At 39.2% G+C, this 22,636-nt stretch overlaps 1 protein-coding gene across 1 annotated transcript in view; it reads left to right on the forward strand.

Annotated features, from left to right (window-relative positions):
* Positions 1-22,636, forward strand: part of KIDINS220 (kinase D-interacting substrate, 220kDa) — a 111,027-nt gene that overhangs the window by 11,088 nt on the left and 77,303 nt on the right. Inside the window, exons 3-7 of the mRNA XM_011960941.1 lie at positions 8,491-8,589; positions 9,584-9,682; positions 14,494-14,592; positions 15,405-15,506; positions 21,846-21,944. Of these exons, the coding sequence (XP_011816331.1) occupies positions 8,491-8,589; positions 9,584-9,682; positions 14,494-14,592; positions 15,405-15,506; positions 21,846-21,944 (498 nt within the window). The remainder of the gene's footprint in view (positions 1-8,490; positions 8,590-9,583; positions 9,683-14,493; positions 14,593-15,404; positions 15,507-21,845; positions 21,945-22,636) is intronic.

Raw genomic sequence — 22,636 nt, forward strand, 5'->3', positions numbered from 1 at the left:
GATGGGTGCTGACGAGTTGATGGGTGCAGCACACCAACATGGCACAAGTATACATATGTAACAAACCTGCACGTTATGCACATGTACCCTAGAACTTACAGTAGAATAAAAAAAAAAAATTAAAAAAAAAAAGAGGTAGTTCTAACCCTTAGTAATATTGCACTGTACTTATGATATAATGTCTTATAGTTAAAAGTACTTCAAATCCATGTTTTTGGAGTACATTTTAACTTATATAAATGATTGACTATTGAATTTAGATTTATTGATTTTTTTTCCACTGATGGAATGATATATATTCAGGAAGCTTGATTACTGAAATCATGTACTTCTATGAAACTTTAGAGATCATCTGGACCTGATCTTGATTAACCAGACAAAATCAGGGATTGTTGAAATACTTTCTTTAATGAGCCCCAACTATCTTCCTCCATTGTTTGTCCCACACACTGTGGGATTTTAAAAACCCTACATCTTTATTAGAGCGTTAAATAGGTATTATATTTAGTAACACATTAATAAACATTAACTGAAATGAGATATTTCTCCTCAATGTTATGAGTTAAAAAATGTGTATCTTAGTTCATTATGAAAAACCAAGCTATTATTATTATTATTATTTGAGATGAAGTCTTGCTCTGTCGCCCAGGCTGGAGTACAGTGGCGCGATCTCGGCTCACTGCAAACTCCGCCTCCTGGGTTCATGCCATTCTCCTGCCTCAGCCTCCCGAGTAGCTGGGACTACAGGTGCCCGCCACCTCTCCTGGCTAATTTTTTTTTTTTAGGAGAGACGGGGTTTCACCGTGTTAGCCAGGATGAGTCTCCATCTCCTGACCTCGTGATCCGCCCGCCTCGGCCTCCTAAGTGCTGGAATTACAGGCGTTGAGCCACCATGCCTGGCAAGCCAAGCTGTTATTATTTGGCAGGACATTTTAGGTGCTAATACAATTTTGTGAGTGTCAGGATATGTGTTTTACAAAACTTAAGGAAAACAACCCTGTCTCTTAGAACTGTGTATGTTTTCAAGAGTGTAATATTTCTTGCCTGTAGATAAGATGAATAAAGAGTGACTTTGTATTTTACACTATATGTGTATGTATATATATATATGTATGTGTTTGTATATATTTGCTTACATATATATCTTGTGTAGACATATAAAAAGTTTTATTTATTTTTTATTGTGATAAACACATAATATAAAATTTTACGTCTTCACCATCTTAACCATTTTTAAGGATACAGTTTAGGAGTATTAAGTATTTCTCCATTGTTGGGCAATAGATTCCAGAACTTTTCCTTTTTTTTTTTTTTTTTTGAGACGGAGTCTTGCTGTCGCCCTAGCTGGACTGAAGTGGTGTGATCTCAGCTCACTGCAACCTCCGTCCCCTGAGTTCAAGTGATTCTCGTGCCTCAGCCTCCTAACTGGGACTACAGTCATGTGCCACCACACCTGACTAATTTTTTGTATTTTTAGTAGAAATGGGGTTTCACCGTGTTGGTCAGGCTGGTCTTGAACTTCTGACCTCAAGTGATTCGCCCGCCTTGGCCTCCCAAAAGTGCTGCGATTACAGGCGTGACCACTCCATCCAGCCTACCAGAACTTTTTCATCTTGCAAAATCAAAACTCTATTAAACAATGGCTCTGCCTTTCCCCCTCTCCCTAAACCCTGGCAGTGACCATTTTACTTTCTATTTGTATGAATATGACTATTTAGACACCTCATGTAATTGGACTTACATACTGTTTGTCTTTTTGTGACTGGCTTATTTCAGTTAGCATAATATCCTCAAGATTCATTCACGTTATAGCACGTAACAGGATTTCTTTCCTTTTAAGGCTGAATAATATTTCATTGTATGTACGTAGCACATTTTCTTGATTTATTCATCTGTGGCTAGAAATTTGGGTTGCTTCCATCCGTTGGCTGTTGTGAATAATGCTGCTATAAACATGAGTGTGCAAATATTATACATGTTTTTGCTTTTGTTTTTTGTTTTTAGACAGGATCTCACTCTATTGCCCAGGCTGGAGTGCAGTGGCAGAATCGGGTCACTGCAGGCTTGACCTCTCAGGCTTAAGCGATCCTTCTGCTTCAGCCCCTCAAGTAGCTGGGACACAGGTGTGCACCACCATACCTGGCTAATTTTTTGTGTTTTAGCCGAGATGGGGTTTTGCCATGTTGCCCAGGCTGGTCTTGAACTCCTTGACTCAATCTATCTGCCCGCCTCAGCCTCCCAAAGTGCTGGGATTACAGGCGTGAGGCATCATGCCTGACGTATAAATGTTTTTAAAGCTGCTAAATTGACTTAGTAATTACTTTATTATTACTTTTTCTGACCTGTGGTACCTAATTTCATTTAATGTTAACTCAGTCGTTAAGGAAATGTTGATATAAAAATGTTGTTATTACAATAATACTATGCTAGCTAATGTTTTTATTGAATACTTATGCAAATATTCTGGTATATATTTTCTGTATCTTAGCTCATTTAACTTGCATAGCAACTGTATAAAGATTAATACTGTTATTTATCTTTATTTATGGGTAAATGACTGAATTACTTAGTTTCCTATCCAATGTATTGTTTGGTAGAGTCCATATTTGAACTTTGCTCGATTTGACTTTAAACAGATTATAATCGGTTTAAGCTCTATGTTTTTTCCGTGAGTTTTCAGAATAAAGTTTATTTAATGGTAATGCCTATATTTTCAATGTTTCTATATTGAACAAAATATATTTTCATTAGTTAACATCATTACCCCCTTCTATGATTATGAATAGTCAAAAATTGTTATGCATAGATAAGATACTTATCATTGGAGGTTAATTGTTATAAAATTATTACAGAAGTAGTCATTTTGTTAGCATACGTTAGCGTATTTGGAATAACCATACGATAGTTTGAAAACATTAAATTTTACTTCAGAGGCACTTGTCTAGGGAATGCTGAGAAAACAGCTTCACTCAGAAGGAAAAGATAGCACTATAAGGAGTAAAGCACAGTGGCATAGAGCTTAGTTTAGCATCATGTGAGATAAGCATTTAATGGATATTAACATATCCAGTTTAATATTGTATCAATTTAAACTGGAGTTTTAAAGTGGTAATTTGAAACCACCTAGGCTTGTTCAGTTATGGCTCAGTGTAAAAACTGGTATTTTTTTTTTTTTTTTTTAGCATTTTGCGTTTACAACTTCTGATAAAATGTAATTTTTACAGAATTACAAAAAGTTGTTTGTATTTTTTCTCCTTTTCTCTCGTTTTATATTTATGTAACTTCATGTTAATGTGTTTTGGTTATCAGTTTTGAGAAAGATTCTTAAGTATTAGATCAATTAAAACAATGTGGGTAGACTGTATGCAGTGGCTCACACCTGTAATCCCAGCACTTTGAGAGGCTGAGTCTCTTGAGCCTAGGAGTTTGAGACCAGCCTGGGCACTGTAGTGAGACCCTACTTCTAAAAAAATTAGCTGTGTGTGGCACCTTTTAGACCTAGCTACTTGGGAGGCTGAGGTGGGAGGATCGCTTGACCCTAGGAGTTCAAGGCTGCAGTGAGCTATGATTGCACCACTACACTCCAGCCTGGGTGACAGACTGAGACCCTATCTCTAAGAAATGTAAAATAAACAAATTTAAAAAGGGGTACAATTGCCTGATACTGTGCTTATTAGCATATAATTGGCCACAAACAGTGAATTCTAGTTGCCTTTTATTGCTTTATTTATAAACTAGAGAAATCTTTGGCCTTTCTAGTTTCCTTTTATTGCTTTATTTATAAACTAGAGAAATCTTTGGCCTTTCTAGTTTCCTTTTATTGCTTTATTTATAAACTAGAGAAATCTTTGGCCTATGAATATTTTCAGTGATGGCAAATCTCTGTCCTTTGTAGAGTAGCGAAGCGTTTTTATTTTTATTTTATTTTTGAAAGGAACAGACAGTCACTCTCAGCTCTCCTTGGTATAAGGGGATAGTGTTGAGGCTGGTCATTTTTCTCCTGTTTAAGAAAATGAACTGAGACTTTAAGCAATGGAATTTGCTATATGTTTATGAGTAAACTTTATTTTATTTTATTTTTTTGAAACAGGATCTTGCTCTGTTGCCCAGGCTGGAGTGTAATGGCATGATCCAGCTCACTGCAGCCTTGACCTGCTGGGCTTAAGCAATCCTCCCATCTCAGCCACCCGAGTAGCTAGGACTACAGGCGTGTGCTACCACGCCTGGCTCATTAAATTTTTTTTTTTTTTTGTAGAGGTGAAGTTTCACAATTTTGCCCAGGCTATTCTCCAACTGCTGGGCTCAAGTGATCCTCCCGCCTCAGCCTCCCAAAGTGCTAGGATTACAGACATGAGAGTCACTGCGCCTGGTCTGTAAATAGACTTTAAAGGAAATTTCAAAGGAGGATTTCAAAATATTTTAGTTTCACTATAGTTATTGGAAGAAGTAGAAACCCTTTATAAAAAAAGGACTGCTTTAAAAAAAAAAAGACAAAAACAGTGGTTATTTAGGTTTCATACACTTAAATAAGTAGAAATGGGAACCTGGAAATTGGGAAGAGCAAAAAGATGCTTGAATAGTCGCTGTTTTTGCATTGTAGTCTTCTGGGAAGCTGAGATAAAGTCCAGTATTTCAGTAGGTGCATAGTGTTCTGTTTTGTTTTTGGTGTGTTTTGGCTTGAGGTCACTGTAAGTAGTAGAGCAGGGTTTATGTGGATTATGTAATCCTGTGTTTTCTGGAAGGAGATAGGCATGGAATTTGCTGGGATGTGTGGGTCAGGTATGGAAAGGATCTTTATTGATTCATTTTCAAGTAGAAAAATGAAAGTTTTCATGATATAAGTTACTCTATCTCTACAACTGTAGTTACTGGACTGGTTAAGCAAGAACTTGGAGAATCCAAAGGTAGGCTTTGTTTTCAGGCCCAACTTTTAAAGTAACAATCGTTCTATTTTGGGGGTCCTGTAAAACTTTATGGCAGCCTTTCCTGAAAGTCATTATCTTTTTGGATAGTGTAGATACAAAAGGTGCATCAGTTAAGAATTGCTTTGTACTGCATGGAACAGCTCTCAAAACAGTGATTTAGACAAATTAAGGTTTTGCTTTTCTCTCATTATGACAAGCTAGATGAGCCATTTCAAGGCTAATATGATGGCTTCAGGATATCCTCAAGAACCTAGGCTCCTTCCTTTCTCTCCAGTCCTCACTGTGTGCCTATTGCATCACATCCGTCATGTTCAAAAGCTCCAGCACTGTGTCTCCGTTCGGCCAAGAAGAAGGAAAAGGCACAGACCAGCAGAATTAGTCCCTGACAGAGCTTTCCTGGGAGAGCTAGGCAGGGCACCGTTGTGGGATTATTTCCAGGTGCAAGTGAGGCTGAACATTGGGCATTTTTTTTTCAGCTGAGCTCATTGCCACCCCCAACAAGCCCTGTCTGTCTACATACTGGGTAGACAACTAATAGTTTCTGCAAGAAAAGATAATGACAATTCAGGTCTTTCATTTGGCGTGTTTCTAGGCTATCAAATTTATACCATCTTTCCTACTTGTATTGTATGTATTTATAACATTTATATTATGTTATATATTTATAACATATTATTAAAACATTTATATTATGTTTTTCTCTTATTATCTAGAAACACTTATCTATGTGAACATCTGAAATGTAACTGTGACCCAGAGAGTAAACAGAAAACTTCCCTGAGTCTTTGGAATTATAATTTTGAAAACTGTGATGTAAAATTGATGTATCCTCAGGACTGTGGATTTAGAGTCTGTTGCTTTAATTTACATATTTTACCAATGACTTTGATACCTCACTTTGTATCCCAGTAGATTAGAAGGGAGAACAGTTCTATAGAATGTATACCAAAGAACCTAGAGCTGACAGAGGCATGCATGGCAAAGTAATTGATGTTGGTAGTTACGACTCAGAATTATAAACGTAATGTTTCAGGTAATCTGTTTAACAAGTAGCAGTACGTGCATAGCTTTTTAGGATGATGATTATCATAAAAGTTATAATCAGCTTTAATGTTGAGAAGATAACTTGTTTCACCCAGAAAATCTATTTATGTGTAATGCGTCATTCCCTAATGACCATGGTTGGATGACATGTGGCTACCACATATAATTTAGCATCCATCCTTACATAGGAATGTCTGTATTTAATGTGACCGATATTTGAACTTTAAACCAGTGTTTGTGTTTAAATCCTTACTTGTATTATTCTTATAATAGCATCTGTTGTATTTTGCTAATCATTATAACTGTTTGCTTATTTGGATTTTGTGCCTAATAGAATTTTAAATTCTTTGAGACTTTGCTCACTCGTTTACTCAGCAAATATTTGGATACCTGTGTGGCAGTCACTGTCCCTCACACTGGGCATATAGTTTTAAACCCATAAGCAAAACAGACATGTTTCCCGGCCTTTAGGGGAGACAGAAATAATCAGTTGTTAATCACACAATAAAAATGTGGTTACAAACGAGGATTAGTATAGGATAAATAAATTATAGGGGATCAGTAAGGAGGTGGGAATGAGCAGGAGGGCACGTTGAGGCTGGAGGTGGCACAGACTGGGTCGAGAGCCAGGCACATGCCCTGCTCCGCATCACTCAGGGTTTGTGTCAGCATGGGTAAGGATGTTGGTTCTTATCCAAAAGAACGATGGGAAAACATCAAAGGGTTTTAAGCCGAGGAATAATGTCAGGTGGGCATTTAAAAGAATCATAGACATTTCCCCCCATACTAATATACATGTAGTAAGTAGGTGTTTAAGTGTTTGCATAATTAAACTTAATTTTTGGTGTACATTTTTCTCATATGCCTTAGTGTGTCTTAGTACCTTTAGTGTCATCACTCTTTAACCTGGTACTTCCTTTTTTGAAAAATTTTAATTTTAATTTTTTTTTGAGACACGTCTTGCTGTGTCACCCAGGCTGGAGTGCAGTGGTACGATCTTGGCTCACTGCAACCTTTGCCTCCCAGGTTCCAGCGATTCTCGTGTCTCAGCTTCCCAGGTAGCTGGGATTACAGGTGTGTGCTACCATGTCTGGCTAATTTTTTGTATTTTTAATAGAGATAGGGTTTCACCATGTTGGTCAGGCTGGTCTTGAACTCCTGGCCTCACGTGATCCGTCCACCTTTGTGGGGAAAAAGAGAGGTCAGCCTGTTACTGTGTTATTATAGATAGAGGTAAGTTTAAGAGACTCCATTTGGCTCTGTATTTGAGATGCTGTTAATCTGTGACTCTACCCCCAATCTTGTCCTTGCTAGAAACATCGCTGTGCTAATTAAGGTTGAAAGGATTTTGGGCTGTAAGGAATGTGCTTTGTTAGGCAAATGTTTAAAGCCTGCTTGTGGTTGAAGGTCAGTACCATTCCCTTAAATCTCAGTAAAAGAAAAACATCTGTCTCCTGCCCATCCCTGGGAAAATGCAACATCTCTGTGTATCTGTATGCCTTACTGCTGATTTACTCCCTTATCTTTTTGGCAATAAATACTGAGGGAACTCAGAGACCGGTGCCAGTGTGGGTCCTCTGGAAGCACAGCACTGGCCCCCTGGGGCCTCGCTTTTCTTTCTCTATACTTTGTCTCTGTGTCTTTATTTCTTTTCTCAAGACTCTCGTTCCACCTAGCGAGAAGCACCCACAGATGTGGAGGGGCAGGCCACCCCTTCACACCTTGGCCTCCCAAAGTGCTGGGATTACAGACTTGAGCCACCGCGCCCGGCCTAACCTGGTACTTGCCGATCTGTTTCCTGTCATGGCACTTACAGAAAATGATAACTTTTGACTGCACTTGCAGTAGATGAGGCTTGGTGGTAGGGGTGACTTGTCCAGGTACCTAGCTGCCTGAGCCCTGCCCTTGTCTCCAGGGCTGAGGGAGCATCGTCTCTGTACTCCTGGGACTCATTCTTAACCCGAAGGCTGGGACACTGATTTCACTAGTAGGAGATTTATTTAGTTTAGTGAACTAAGTTTCTAAGAGAAGGCTTTAAAAAACTACATATGTGTATTATACATAGCACCTGGTTGTTTTTATTCATTATTTTACTTTTCTTCTTATGGTCCTATTTCAGACAAAACATCTGTATGTAATTAAAAACACATTCTAGATCGTATTCTACCTGTATTGTTAGAGAATTTGGCTACCATAAGTATTCTGAAATTTTATGTATATTTCAGTAATTGCATTCCAAATCCTAGTATTATTCATATTTACTTGCTTTAAATGAATTTGCAGGGCCAAAAACAGATTATTAATACTGTGGGAAGAAAAATTATGTTTTATTTTTTCTTTGACTTTTAAATTATTACTAAACTGCAACTTAAAGTTCAAAGCTATTTCTAAGTTAAATATAGTAAACACAACTAACCAATGCTTAACATACATTCATGAAAATGTTTGGTTTATTTAACTGTGATGTTTTAGTAAAAGTAGCATATCTTGATAAGTTGCCTGTGTCCTTTAAATTTTCTAGTGTGGCCAGACTCCACTGATGATAGCTGCTGAACAAGGCAATCTGGAAATAGTGAAGGAATTAATTAAGAATGGAGCTAACTGCAATCTGGAAGATTTGGTATATATTAAATAATTTACTCATCATTTGCTCATTCTTTTCTTTGCTATGTTTTTTGTTTTTCAAAAGTGATTCAAAAGTAATAATTAAAACTTTTACATATATTTCAACTTTGCCTAGTGGGCTGTATCAGTGTTTTTTTAAAGGAGTAATACAGGAGAGAAATTTTTACTTTCAATGAAGGATCTCAGCTCTTTGGTTTTTTTATATGGATGAGACTGGCTGAATAGAGAGCATGTGTACATACAGTTAAATGTCCACCTAGAAGATATCCACATATGAGTCATGTTAGCTAACTCCCCATAATGGTAACTTATTATAAATATCATCACATATGATAATGGCCAGGAATATATGGTCCCGTCTGATACCACCTCTGAGGGGTAAATCGACATTCCACACGGTTACATTTCCTCTGATTCTCCCTGTATTTTTGGAATTGCTTTTGAGGGTCACACAGCTACATCTATTTTGTTTCTTAATTGAATGATTATAGTTAGGAATAAAAGTTAACATAGGATGCTTATATCCTTTATTTAAAAAATAAAGGAGAATAGTTCTTTTCTTTATCACATTGTATCTAAACATTTGAGATTTCTGTAGTCTGGTAGTCTGTGAATGTGCTTTTAAATCTGATTACAGTCTCTTTAATTTGAATTTAAATTATAGTAATGGTGGCTAGCCATGAGGATTAGCTTTGAGGTTTTGATGATCATCTTTTCTCATTTTTAAAAACCACAGTATATGATTAGAAGTCCAGTGAGAAGACTGAACAAGCAGTTATAAAACCATGTTTTCCCCATTCTTAGTGATGCAGGTGGACAGATGGATTCTTAAGAGAGCTTCAGTGTGACTGTAGAGTAGTTTAGTTAGCATGGGTCACATCATGTCAACTTGGTATGATCATTTGGTATGTAAGGTGAAATTTAGTTTTCCTTACTTTGAAGTGTTATTTTTGGTTTGGAAATGATAACTTTTAAAATATGTGTTCAAGGATAATTGGACAGCACTTATATCCGCATCGAAAGAAGGGCATGTACACATCGTAGAGGAACTACTGACATGTGGGGTTAACTTGGAGCACCGTGATATGGTATGGACATTTTTATATGTTCTTAATTAGCTGAAATCTTATTTATAATCCTAGATATGTGTGAAATCTTGTATTTTTATGTGTGAAATGATATTATAATAATGTTTTTAGAATTTGGGCTTGGACATTGAAATGACCCTCAAGAATGTTTTAAAACCCAGGTGTTATAATATACCTCATAGTACATTCTTAGTCATTTTTCGTTTATTTCAGAGTTTAAAATTCTGACATATTGTTACAAATAACTCATTACTCTTTAATATATCAACGTTTTGGATCTTTTGAGACAGTTGTTCCCTTTAGGTAGGACTTTAGGAGGGACAGCATATGGTTTTAAAACTATTACCAGGTGTTCAAAGTTATACTTTTCAGAATAATATTTTTAGATTTATTTTTAAAATGTGATTATTTTCAGACATGCTATCTGTGCATGACAGAAGTTTAACAAGTTGTGATCCTTGATTATTACTTAGCTTTTACTTGAGCTTGGCATCTGGTTAAAGCATAAGGTGAAGAGAGAGGTCATTTCTGGCTAATTCTGTAAAATGTTCAGCCCTTTTAAAAGTTGATTTAAACAGTAGAAGAAAGGAAGAAAATGATCTGCTGTGATATATAAAATATTTATTACTTAGCTGATGATAGTTTTTGAAGTACAGACGGTCTGAGTTTTTAAGAAGCCTTAGCGTTTCACCATTTTGCACTTAATAACACATTAAAATTTCACAGTAGTTCAACCTGTATAATCTTATATTTGTTCTCAAAACTAAGTGCAATGGGTGGTATCCTTATTTTTATAGGAAGATACAGGGAACCACTGGTATCTTATATATTTCCAAAAAGAATTTAAGTACGTTGCAGTGAAAGTTTAGGGAGAGAAGATAATGATGTCAGTAACTGAGGCAAAGATGGATATGACAGCTGAGAGTGAAGTGTGGTTCTTGTCTTGTTGGTACGAAAGGTAGAAGGGAAATGCAGGGAGTTATCGAGTTCTCAATACTTTATTAAAGGTACCTTACCAGATTATCAGATGGGTTAATGACATAGCAGCTGTAAAGCACCTAAAGAGACCAGGTGTGGAACAGGTACCATACCAATAGGTACTATACCAGTAGGTAGCTATTCCATGCCTGGCCTCGTTAGGTGCTTTATAGCTGCTGTGTCATTTAACAGACTTCTCAGAACAATCCTATGGACTAAGGGTAGATTTTATTCTCAATGTATCATTGAGGAAATTGAGACTGGAATAGGTAAGTCACGCAGCTAGTAAGCACTTAGGCTGGGTTTTGAACCAGGTCTCCCTGCTCCAAAGGCTTTCTCCTCTATCATTGTTTTACATATATCGGCAAGGGAATTAGGAACAATAAAATAGACATTATGAATGTGTAAAAGTGCATTAAGATTTGTAAAAACTGATTTCTTAAACTTTTTTGGTTCTCCTTATTTCTTCAAAGTGATGACCAGAAAACCTTTAACATTTAAAGAGTCTTTATTTTGGCTTTAAAACGCTGAAAACTGGGGAAACTGAGGACTGTGTCTCTTTTAATAACCAGTATTGTGGGACCTTAACCTCAGAGGATTGGGAGGGTGGGCAGTAGTAACTTCCAAGTTGAGGGAAGACAGAGTCCCTGGGACTTGTTTAAGGAGAGGAGAGTGACCACTGAGGTCCTGTGGGGCTCAGGAAGGATTCCAGGATTTAATATTAGAAGTCTAGTGGGGACTCTTCCTGTGAGGACCTTTAGTGGCACCAAAGTAAAGAAAGAGTTCATGAAATATAAAGCTATACTATAGTTAATTGGTCTCAATCTTTTGCCAATTTAGCTTCATTTTCTTGAGATTAAAATTTTGTCTCGTAGTTTCTTACGTAGGGGGCCAGAGCGACATTGTTCTTTTTTTTCTTCTTTCCCTCTGAGACGGAGTCTATCTTGGCTCACTGCAACCTCCGCCTCCCAGGTTCAGGCAATTCTTCTGCCTCAGCCTCCTGAGGAGCTGGGGTTACAGGTATGTGCCACCATGCCTGGCTCACTTTTTGTGTTTTTAGTAGAGACAGGATTTCACCATGTTGGCCAGGCTGGTGTTAAACTCCTGACCTCAAGTGATCCTCCTGCCTAGGCCTCACTTTTTTTTTTTTTTTTTTTTTTTTGAGACAGGGTCTCTGTCACCCAGGCTGGAGTGCAATGGCGCGATCTTGGCTCACTACAACCTCCGTCCCCCAGGCTCGAGTGATCCTCCCACCTCAGCCCCCCTTGTAGCTGGGACTACAGATGCACACCACCGTGGCTGACTAATTTTTGTATATTTTGTAGAGTCAGGGTTTTGCCATGTTGCCTGGGCTGGTCTTGAACTCCTGAGCTCAAGTGATCTGCCTGTCTCGGCCTCCCAAAGTGCTGGCATTACAGGTGTGAGCCACCATGCCCAGCTGGGACATTATTCAAATTGAAGTAAGGGCATGATGATAAAAAGTTCTGGGCAAGGCTGGGCGCGGTGGCTCACGCTTGTAATCCCAGCACTTTGGGAGGCGGAGGTGGGCAGATCACGCGGTCAGAAGATCTAGACCATCCTGGCTAACATGGTGAAATGCTGTATGTACTAAAAATACAAAAAAATTAGCTGGGCATGGCGGCTGCCTGTAGTCCCAGCTACTCGGGAGGCTGAGGCAGGAGAATGGCGTGAACCCGGGAGGCAGAGCTTGCAGTGAGCTGAGATTGCACCACTGCCCTCCAACCTGGGTGACAGAACGAGACTGTCTCAAAAAAAAAAAAAAAAAGTTCTGGGCAAGTATTTTACAAGTTAAAATATAGATGTAAGACTTGACTTTACCAAATGCCCAACTCTGTAATTTGACCTAAATACGTTGTGTCTTTCACGGTCTTGACACTTTAGAGGAGTACTCATCAGTAGTTTTAGGATGTGCCTCAGTTTAGATTTGTAGACGTTTCTCGTGTTCAGATGCAGATGTGCTTTAGAGGGAAGGATGTCCCAGAGGCGATGTGCTTTTCTTGGTGTACCTCCTAGGGGGAACGTGATTTCAGTTGGTATCACTGGTGATGTCAGTCTTCATCTCTTGATTAGGGTGGTGTCTGTTACTGTAAGGGTACTGTTTTTCTGTTTGTAATTACTTAATATTTGGGGGAAGATGCTTTGAGACTAAACAAAATACCTTTCTTCTGACTAAACTTTCACCTATTTGATTTAGCATTCATCAGTGAATCTTACCTGCAACAGTTATTACCGTAACCGTGGTGGTGTAATGATGATTTTCTGCTGCCCTCATATGTTCTGCATTAATTAATTAGAATTCTTCTTTTTTTTTTTTTTTTTTTGAGACGGCGTCTCGCTCTGTCACCTAGGCTGGAGTGCAGTGGCGCAATCTCGGCTCACTGCAAACTCCGCCTCCTGGGTTTACACCATTCTCCTGCCTCAGCCTCCCGAGTAGCTGGGACTACAGGCGCCCGCCATCTCGCCCGGCTAGTTTTTTGTATTTTTAGTAGAGACAGGGTTTCACCGTGTAGGCCAGGATGGTCTCGATCTCCTGACCTCGTGATCCACCTGTCTCGGCCTCCCAAAGTGCTGGGATTACAGGCTTGAGCCACCGCGCCCAGCCTAGAATTCTTCTATAAGGAAGAGTGCCTGCTTCCCTTCCTCACACCCTACTCTATCTGTCTATCATCTGTCTGTCCATCCATCCATCCATCCATCCATCCATTCATCTGTATATCTATCTATATCTTTCTATTTCAGTGTGGACTTATAAGTATTTATTCCTTGGGTTATAGTCCAGTACTAATATTACTGCTCATGTTATTCCAACTTTATCCATTAGAAGCTCTTTCAGGCTGGCTCTGTGCCCTTTTAAGATGCTCCATACTTAAAAAAAAATTCCTTAGTAAGATTTGATTACATTGGTCTTTTTTTATTGAGTTGTATCGTAGTTAAGGAGAAAATTGCTCCTGTAGCTTAGGAAGTAGAACATCGTCAAGTGTGGTTTTAATTCATACCCAATGACCTTGCCTACATCTGGAAATCCTGATCACGGATGAGATGCCTTCTCATCCTCTCTCTTTTAGCAAGAGGTACTATAATGATCTGGGGTTTAAAGGATGTGTTTAAATGCAGGAATTGAATATGATTGTTAGAATCTCTCTCTGGATACAGTTTAAATTCATATAAAGAAGTGAATATCTAGGAACATGGAAAGTTTTCTGAAGAAAAAATTTTTTTTTTTTCTGAGATGGTCTCGCACTGTTGCCTGGGCTGGAGTGCAGTGGCACAATCTCGGCTTACTGTAACCTCCGCCACCCAGGTTCAAGTGGGTCTTCTGCCTCAGCCTCCCAAGTAGCTGGGACTACAGGTGCACGCCATCTTGCCCGGCTAATTTTTGTATTCTTTTAGTAGAGACGAAATTTCACCATATTGGCCAGGCTGGTCTCAAACTCCTGAGCTCATGATCTGCCTGCCTTGGCCTCCCAAAGTGCTGGGATTACAGGCATGAGCCACCACGCCCAGCCTGAAGAAATATTTTTAGACAGCCAAAATAAATCTTAGAAATTTGAAAGAGTTCATAATGAATGTTCTCTAATTCAGATTTCATTATATAGTGTAAACTTTGGACTAACCATTTGTGGATGCAAGAGATTTGACTTACTTCATGTACTATTGTATTTGGGGAGCCTGGGAATTTAAAACTATATAATACTACCATCATGAAACAATGGTTTATAAAGATATTTACTAAAGAAATTTCATTAGTGACATTTCTTATACTCAGAGATGATCTAAAGTTTGATTCCCTTCCCCCTACTTTTTTTCTTTAGGGAGGGTGGACAGCTCTCATGTGGGCATGTTACAAAGGCCGTACTGACGTAGTAGAGTTGCTTCTTTCTCATGGTGCCAATCCAAGTGTCACTGGTCTGGTAAGCATTAACAAACAAATTTGTTTGTATTATAAGTGGTAAGTTTTCTTAGGGAATACTTAAGGTTGATTATACTTGGCTTCATTGTGGGTAGAAATATTCTTTATCTTATTAAATTATATTATTATTAAAATATCTATATATTATATCTTAAACTATATATATTAAAATATCTCTCGTATTATAATGTAGAATATGATTTCAAAACACACAGTAATGAGAATTTTTATCTAAAGCTACATTTATTTTTCAATTGTTGTCAGCAAAAAGGCAGCTCTTAGAGCTTAAATGTTAATTATAACTATATAACATTGCAAAAGGAGATTTTGAAATCTTTAGTCATCTTCCTGTTTTCTGTGTGTAAATCCTTAATCTGAACTTATTTAAAGAAAAGAGACATTTACCAAAATATCATGCTGTTTTTCTATACATTCTGTTGTATATATTTACATTCCTCTTATTTCGCTTTCTTCTTAATAGTATTGCCTTTTGACCAGATAACCACATTTTAATGTGTTGAATTTACAAAAATAAATGTGTTCATAATATATGTTTATTTAAGATTTGTTATATCTTAGTTGCCAATTATGTATTATGAGTATTTCATCTGTTTTTAAAATGGAGAATGGTTTGTAATCTGATTAAAAAAACATTGCTTTGTGTTACTTCCTTTGATATTTACTTTACTTAGCAAATGTGTGTTGTAAATATCTACCTAAAAGATTTTATTTCTCCTTCCCTCCCTCCCTCCTTGCTTTCTTTCTTTCCTTCCTTCCTGCTTGTCTACCTACCTACCTACCAATCTATCCTAGCAGTACAGTGTTTACCCAATCATTTGGGCAGCAGGGAGAGGCCATGCAGATATAGTGCATCTTTTACTGCAAAATGGTGCTAAAGTCAACTGCTCTGATAAGGTAGGTCAGCAGCATCTTTTCAGGTTCCAGTCCATGTTGTGTCCACTCAGTGTCTAAGTTATAAACATTTTTATATGATTTCATGAGGCTTCTCTAATGTATTTTATATTTTTGTATATTAATGTATTTTATATAGATATATATATAGATGGATTCCCTGAGTGTATTATGTAGTAAGTATCCTTCTGATGTTTTCTTACGTCACATTCATCATTCCCAAGAAAACTGACTGGGATGATAGAGTCCCTGTCTTCATTGTTTGAAGTTTTCAATTGTAACTCTTCTTCCTACCTTCAGTCCTATCTGCTTTCTCTGTATTGTTGTGTGAGAGATCTTTCTAAAATTGAAGTTTGGTTTTCTTTCTCTTGGGCTTAAATTCCTGAAGACCATCTCTGGTATGGTGAGTGAAGATGGGCCTTGCTTTCCTTTTTCCCCTTCTCTTGCTGCTTGTCCCCCACGCTTCCTCGCATGCCAGCCACCAAATGACCCATGGTCCAGGGCTCCTTCTCAGTGTGCCTGCCTCTTCCTCCTCAGCCTCTCTTCATCTCTGAGGCTCTGCCCGTTTGCCATCACCTCCAGAAAGCACTCCAGAATGATGTGCTATTCTTTTTTTTTTTTTTAAATACTTAACACTTACCTCAGTCATTGCATAAATACTTACCTAATTATCTTTTTTTCTGATTTACTTTTGGAAAACTTCATTGGCTTTCACTGTTTGGGGATAAAACCCAGGCTTTTCAGTTTTGGCTTCAGCCTGTCTTGCAGGCTCACTTCTTGCCATTTCTTTCCATATATGCTGTGTTTTAGATACAACAGATTGTCTAACGTTCTGTGAACGTTGTTTCTGTGTTTATTCTGTTCTCTCTGCTAGGCATGCTATTACTTCCTCTGCCTGATGAACTCCTGTTTATTTTTCAAGGCTTATTTGAGGTGTTACCTTCTTTGTTAAGTCTTCTTACCCTGGGTGCCCCTTCCTGGGTACTCTGCACATTTCCATTAGGGCACATAACCTATTGCCTTGTAATGATTGATTTCCACATCCTTCTTACCACTAGAGTGTACGTTTCATGAAGATAAGGACTGCTTTTTTTTTTTTTCCCTATTTTGTACCTCCGTTATTTCCATTAGTGGTCTTAGAATTTGGCACATTGTGGGGATAGTTGTCATCTTTTCACATTTGTTGTAGCTCATTATAGGGAAATAGCTATTACTTTAAGATTTGTTTTTTGTCATTAAAATAGATTCTGCACATAAATTTCTTTAAGTACAACAGTATTGTTAACCTTATGGGGCTGTTGGAAATCATTCATCTCTTGATCTGGGCAGTAGTTATGCCAGTGTATACATATGTAAAAAATCATCAAGTCGTACAGTGAAAATTAGTATATTTTTTGCACTTTGTACATGTTATGCCTCATTTAAAAATATTACACAAAATAATAGCTTAATGAAGCATAGGGAGGCTGTTGTAAATATTTATATTATAATATGGCATTTAAGAATATTGCATTTGTATTGTTGGCTAATTCAGCTTGACTGAGGTTTGACGTATGTCTAAAATGGATACAGTTTTGTCTGTTGATGGAATTTTTTTTTTTTTTTTTTTTACATGGAGTCTCGCTCTGTTGCCCAGGCTGGAGTGCGGTGGTACGATCTCAGCTCACTGCAACCTCTGTCTCCTGGGTTCAAGCGATTCTCCTGTGTCAGCCTCCTGAGTAGCTGGGATTACAGGTGCGTGCCACCACACCTGTCTAATTTTTGTATTTTTAGTAGAGACGGGGTTTCACGATGTTGGCCAGGATGGTCTCGAACTCCTGAGCTCAGGTGATTCACCTGCCTCGGCCTCCCAAAGTGCTGGGATTACAGGCATGAGCCACCACGCCTGGCCTGTGATGTAATTTAATTATCATAGAGAAGCCTTTATTTTCTCCTTGCCTATAATAAAATGTTTATATATAGCTTGGCTTTCAAGGCCCTCAAGAATCAGGTCATAATGCTACCTAATCTGTCGCTCATTAGCATTTTGAGAAAATGTTTAGTATCCACTATGTAGTGCCCTGTACCTGCACTTAGCACAGAAGATATAAAAACAAAGAAGAAATGATCTCTGTTTAGAGAAGTAGGGAGATAAGTGGGCCATGTAAAATGCAAAGGCCCAGGGTCAGGTGACTTAGGAGTATGGAGGTGGGAGAATGCACTGATAGTGCAGCAGTCAGTCAAGATTTGGTAAAAGATGCGACTTCCTCTAGACCTTGAAGAAAGGGTAGAGTTTACATCCGTGAGAGAGGAGGAGCAGAGACGAACTGGGCACAGGGAAAAGAGAGCACAAGGTACCAGAGGACGGCTTCAGGTGGCCTGTTGAGCTGGTGTTGAGTGTCCCCTCAGTGGTGAGGAGAGGGGTGGGAGGAGGAAGCCGGGCTGCAGGTAGAGTCACCTTTGGGTGAGCCTTGGATACTTGGCTGAGGAGCTTGGACATCTGGCCTGTAGACACTCAGAATCACTGGGGATTTTAAGTAGTAGGTGGTCGCAAAGTGATGCTTTGAAAACATTAACGTTTAATAGCCCACAGTGGGATGGATTGGAGATTGAGAGTACTTTTATTTCTGACAGAAGTAGGGAGGCTTCTATGGGAAGGAATTCTTAGAGAAGGGAAGGAAGTCTGTTTAGATGTGTTGGCCTTGAGGTGGCGGAAACTTGTAGTTGAAGATGTCCTGCTAGGTAGCGGGCATAGAGATTTGGGTTACTGGCGGTGAAGGGCTTGCCTAGAGGTGATTCTTGAAATGATGGGAGTGCGGATTTGGCAACTGAGATCAGTAGTAACAGAATATGGTGAGCAAAGGGCTGATTATTAGGAATAATAATTATTATTTTCTTAATTATAATACCTAGTTATTTATATAATTATTATTAATCTCCAGAGCTAGGAGAACTTGGCTGGTATAGCATCAAACGTGGTGAATGAATCAAAAATTCAGGTTGGAAGGGACAGTCAGTATAGTTCAAAATACTGCAGAGCTTTCAGGAAGAAAAGAAAGAACTTAGTAAAAGATACATAGGTGGCTGAGTGTGGTGGCTCATGTTTGTAATCCCAGCACTTTGGGAGGCTGGGGCAGGTGGATCACCTGAGGTCAAGAGTTCAAAACCACCCTGGCCAACATGGTAAAACCCTATCTCTACTAAAAATACGAAAATTAGCCGGGCATGATGGTGGGTGCCTGTAATCCCAGCTACTTGGGAAGCTAAAGCAGGTGAATCACTTGGGCCCAGGAGGTGTGGAGATTGCAGTGAGCTGAGATCGTGCCACTGCACTCCAGTCTGGGCAGCAGAGTGAGACTCCCTCTCAAAGAAAAAACAAACAAAAAAACAAACCAAAAAAATATACATAGATCTGGAGTTTAGGTGACTATTTGGGTGACCTCTGCAATGGTGGTTTTGTAGTATTTGTAGCAGAAACTAGTTTTTTAGGGGGATTTGGTAAAGGGTTATAAATTATCTTGAAAAGCTTAAGGCCGGGCGCGGTGGCTCAAGCCTGTAATCCCAGCACTTTGGGAGGCCGAGACGGGCGGATCACAAGGTCAGGAGATCGAGACCATCCTGGCTAACATGGTGAAACCCCGTCTCTACTAAAAAATACAAAAAACTAGCCGGGCGAGGTGGCGGGCGCCTCTAGTCCCAGCTACTCGGGAGGCTGAGGCAGGAGAATGGCATGAACCCGGGAGGCGGAGCTTGCAGTGAGCTGCGATCCGGCCACTGCACTCCAGCCCGGGCGACAGAGCGAGACTCAGTCTCAAAAAAAAAAAAAAAGAAAAGCTTAAAAGAAAGGACAGTGATTATCTTCAGAGGGTAGCCTGTTGGAAAAATCTGTTAGGATAGGAGAGACCCACTTTGGAAGGACCTCAATCGGAGACCAATAGGAAGAGGGAATAAGAAGAAAAGACTGATGATGTGGCAGGAGATTATTGAGTAAGGGCCTGGGTGAAAGAGGACCATAGGGTCAAGAATACACATAAAGGGATTAGATTGAGAAGGGATAGAGAGCAGAATTTGAGAAAGAGATGAGAGACTTATTGAGATAGTTCAGAGTGTGGCTGCAGAACTGTTTTGAAGCAGACAGGATGCAAGGTGAGGGAAGGTCTTGCTGGATGTTAGGAATTCTTTGTAATGTTGAGAGTGGGACTGTCTCCTGAATGGGAGTGGGTGAGGACTAGCTGGCTCAAGTGATGAGGCAGGGAAAGGAGCAGAAATCATAGCATATAATCGTGGATAGTTCAGTTCCATAAGAAGGGCAGAAATCCAATGCAATAGGTATTCAAAGGATGAGAGCTCAGTTACAATTAGTATATTTTTAAAAGGCTTTATGAAGGGTGATTTTCTATGTGTATTATGTTTGAAGATGTCTAAGATACTGATACTGTAAAGTTGGGAAAGGCATTTTAGCCAGAGTAAGTATTATCCACAAAGGAGGAGGCTAGAAAAGAGAATTTAGTTCTTTTTAATGGAGAGAAAACCACAGATGCAGGAGTGAAGGTGGGAATCTCCTCCTGGATTTCTTTTCTTTTTTTTTTTTTCTTTTTGAGACAGAGTCTCGCTCTGTCGCCCAGGCTGGAGTGGGGTGGCGTGATCACGGCTCATTGCAACCTCCACCTCTCAGGTTTAAGTGATCCTCCTGCATCAGCCTCCCCAGTAGCTGGGACTACAGGCATATACCACCATGCCTGGCTAATTTTTTTGTACTTTTAGTCTAGATGGGATTTCTCCATGTTGGCCAGGCTAGTCTTGAACTCCTGACCTCAGGTGATCCACCTGGCTTAGCCTCCCAAAGTGCTGGGATTACAGGCATGAGCCATAGTGCCTGCTCATCCTGTATTTCTTATTCGTTCTCCCTAAGCCTGCTTTGAGGCAGTGACTGTGGCAGCTGCTTCCCCTCCATTCTCTTCCTCGTTTTGTGAGACTCTGGCTCCCATGTGCTGTATTGGCAGCCTTTTGATTGTGGCTGTCATGGAGTCTTCATCCATCTGGGAAGCCCGTCCAGGGCTCCAGCCCTCAACCGTGTGGTTGCTGTGGTGTCCGACATGATTTATAGAGCGACTCTGCTCCGTACGGTAGCCACTAGCACAGGACTACTTAGACTTACATTAATTAAAATGAAATGAAAAAAAAAAAAAAAAAAGAACTCAGTTCACAGTCACAGTAGCCACATAGCATTCAAGTGCTTCATAGTCATTATTTGACGAGTGACTACTGTATCTCACAGCACAGAATTATAGAGTATTTCCATCAACACAGAAAGTTCTACTGGACAGGCTGTCGCAGACAGTAGATTACATTAAATTAAATTAAATTAAATATTAATTTCCATCTGTGGGCTGCATGTACTGAAAGGTCACTGATCTGCCGATCGCTAGCTTCCCCAAAGGCAGGCAATGCCTTAATGCATGGTTTATATTCCTGGATGCCTTTTGAATCATGTTTCAGGGAAAGGTGCTTTTGAGTGCAGTTTCAAGGGCTCATAGGTCTTGTCCCACCTCGTGATAACTTTGTGACCTTAGCCCATGCATTAAGCTCTTAGGGCCTCAATGTCGTCATCTGTGAAAATGTGATACTGTGAATTGTTCTTATGATAAGGATCACACACGCAGACCATGTAAAGTGGTTAGGCTGCTTTAGTTTGTTTGGCGCTTAGTTACTATTCCCGCTTACAGTCAGACTGCTGGACTTGAAATTCTGTTTCACAAGATATGGGAAGCAATGAAATCTTGTTGAAAATTTGGGGCTGCGTTACCTTGTGATGGAAACATTATCACTCATTATAAAAGTTAAATAAGAGCCTGGTGCAGTGGCTCATGTCTATAATCCCAGCACTTGGGGAGGCTGAGGCAGGCAGATCAATTGAGGTCAGGAGTTCAAGACCAGCCTGGCCAACATGGCAAAACCCGTCTCTACTGAAAATACAAAAAAATGAGCCAGTTGTGGTGGTGCATACCTGTAATTCCAGCTACTCAGGAGGCTGAGGCATGAGAATTGCTTGAGCCGGGAGACAGAGATTGCAGTGAGCCGAGATGGCACTACTGCATTCCAGCCTGGGCGATAGAGCGAGACTCTGTCTCAAGAAAAGGTTGAATAAGATTGGTTAAAAGACATTTCATGGACTGGTTGATCATCTACTCAGGAGACATAAAATGGGAAAAATAGGATTTATCTAAGATTAAAATTACGATAAATGTGTACAGTTTTCTAAGAATCATAAAAAGTAAGATTTTTATTAAAATTCAGGTTAAGAGCTAGTTTCTTTGAGTATACTTTTTATAATAATTTTAAATTTATTGTTTGTTTTCATAGTATGGAACCACCCCTTTAGTTTGGGCTGCACGAAAGGGTCATTTGGAATGTGTGAAACATTTATTGGCCATGGGAGCTGATGTGGATCAAGAAGGAGCTGTAAGTATCTTATATTTTAATGCTTGGCAATAGAAACATGTTTTTTATTTTAAGAGACAGAATTTATGTCTTTAGTATACGCCTAGAGAAATTTCCCTCTAGTTCTAAAATGATAGTAACAGGAAAACAAGCATTTTCTGTTACCCTAAGTATGTTACATTATAAACATATATGCTATAAATAGATGCTTTTAAGGATCTGTTGCTAATGCACTCACAATTGGGAAGGCTAAAAGTATAAAGAATAGCTTTCAGTAATCCTAGTGTGATACATGTAGAGTTACGTGTCGCTTAATGACAGGGGCACATTCTGAGAAATGTGTCATTCGGTGATTTCGCCATTGTGGGAACATCACAGAGTGCACTTACACACATCTGGCTGGTATAGTCTACTCCGTACCTAGGCTCTGTGGTATGGCCTGTTGCTTCTAGGCTGCAGCCTGTGCAGTGTGTTACTGTACTGAGTGCTGTAGGCAGTTGTGAGACAATGGTATTTCTTCATCTAAACATACCTAAACACAGAAAAAGTACAATGAAAGTCCAGTATCTTAATCTTATGGAACTTCTGTCATATATGCCATCTGTCATTGATCAAAATGTGCTGTGCATGACTATTTTGGTGTTTGTCCATGGTTCCTGGCTACTGCTCCTATAACCTGTGTAATATAAGTGACTACAGCAGTAAGAGTATCT

This window comes from Colobus angolensis, unplaced genomic scaffold (genome assembly GCF_000951035.1).
Source record: "Colobus angolensis palliatus isolate OR3802 unplaced genomic scaffold, Cang.pa_1.0 Scaffold53, whole genome shotgun sequence".
NCBI lineage: Eukaryota > Metazoa > Chordata > Mammalia > Primates > Cercopithecidae > Colobus > Colobus angolensis.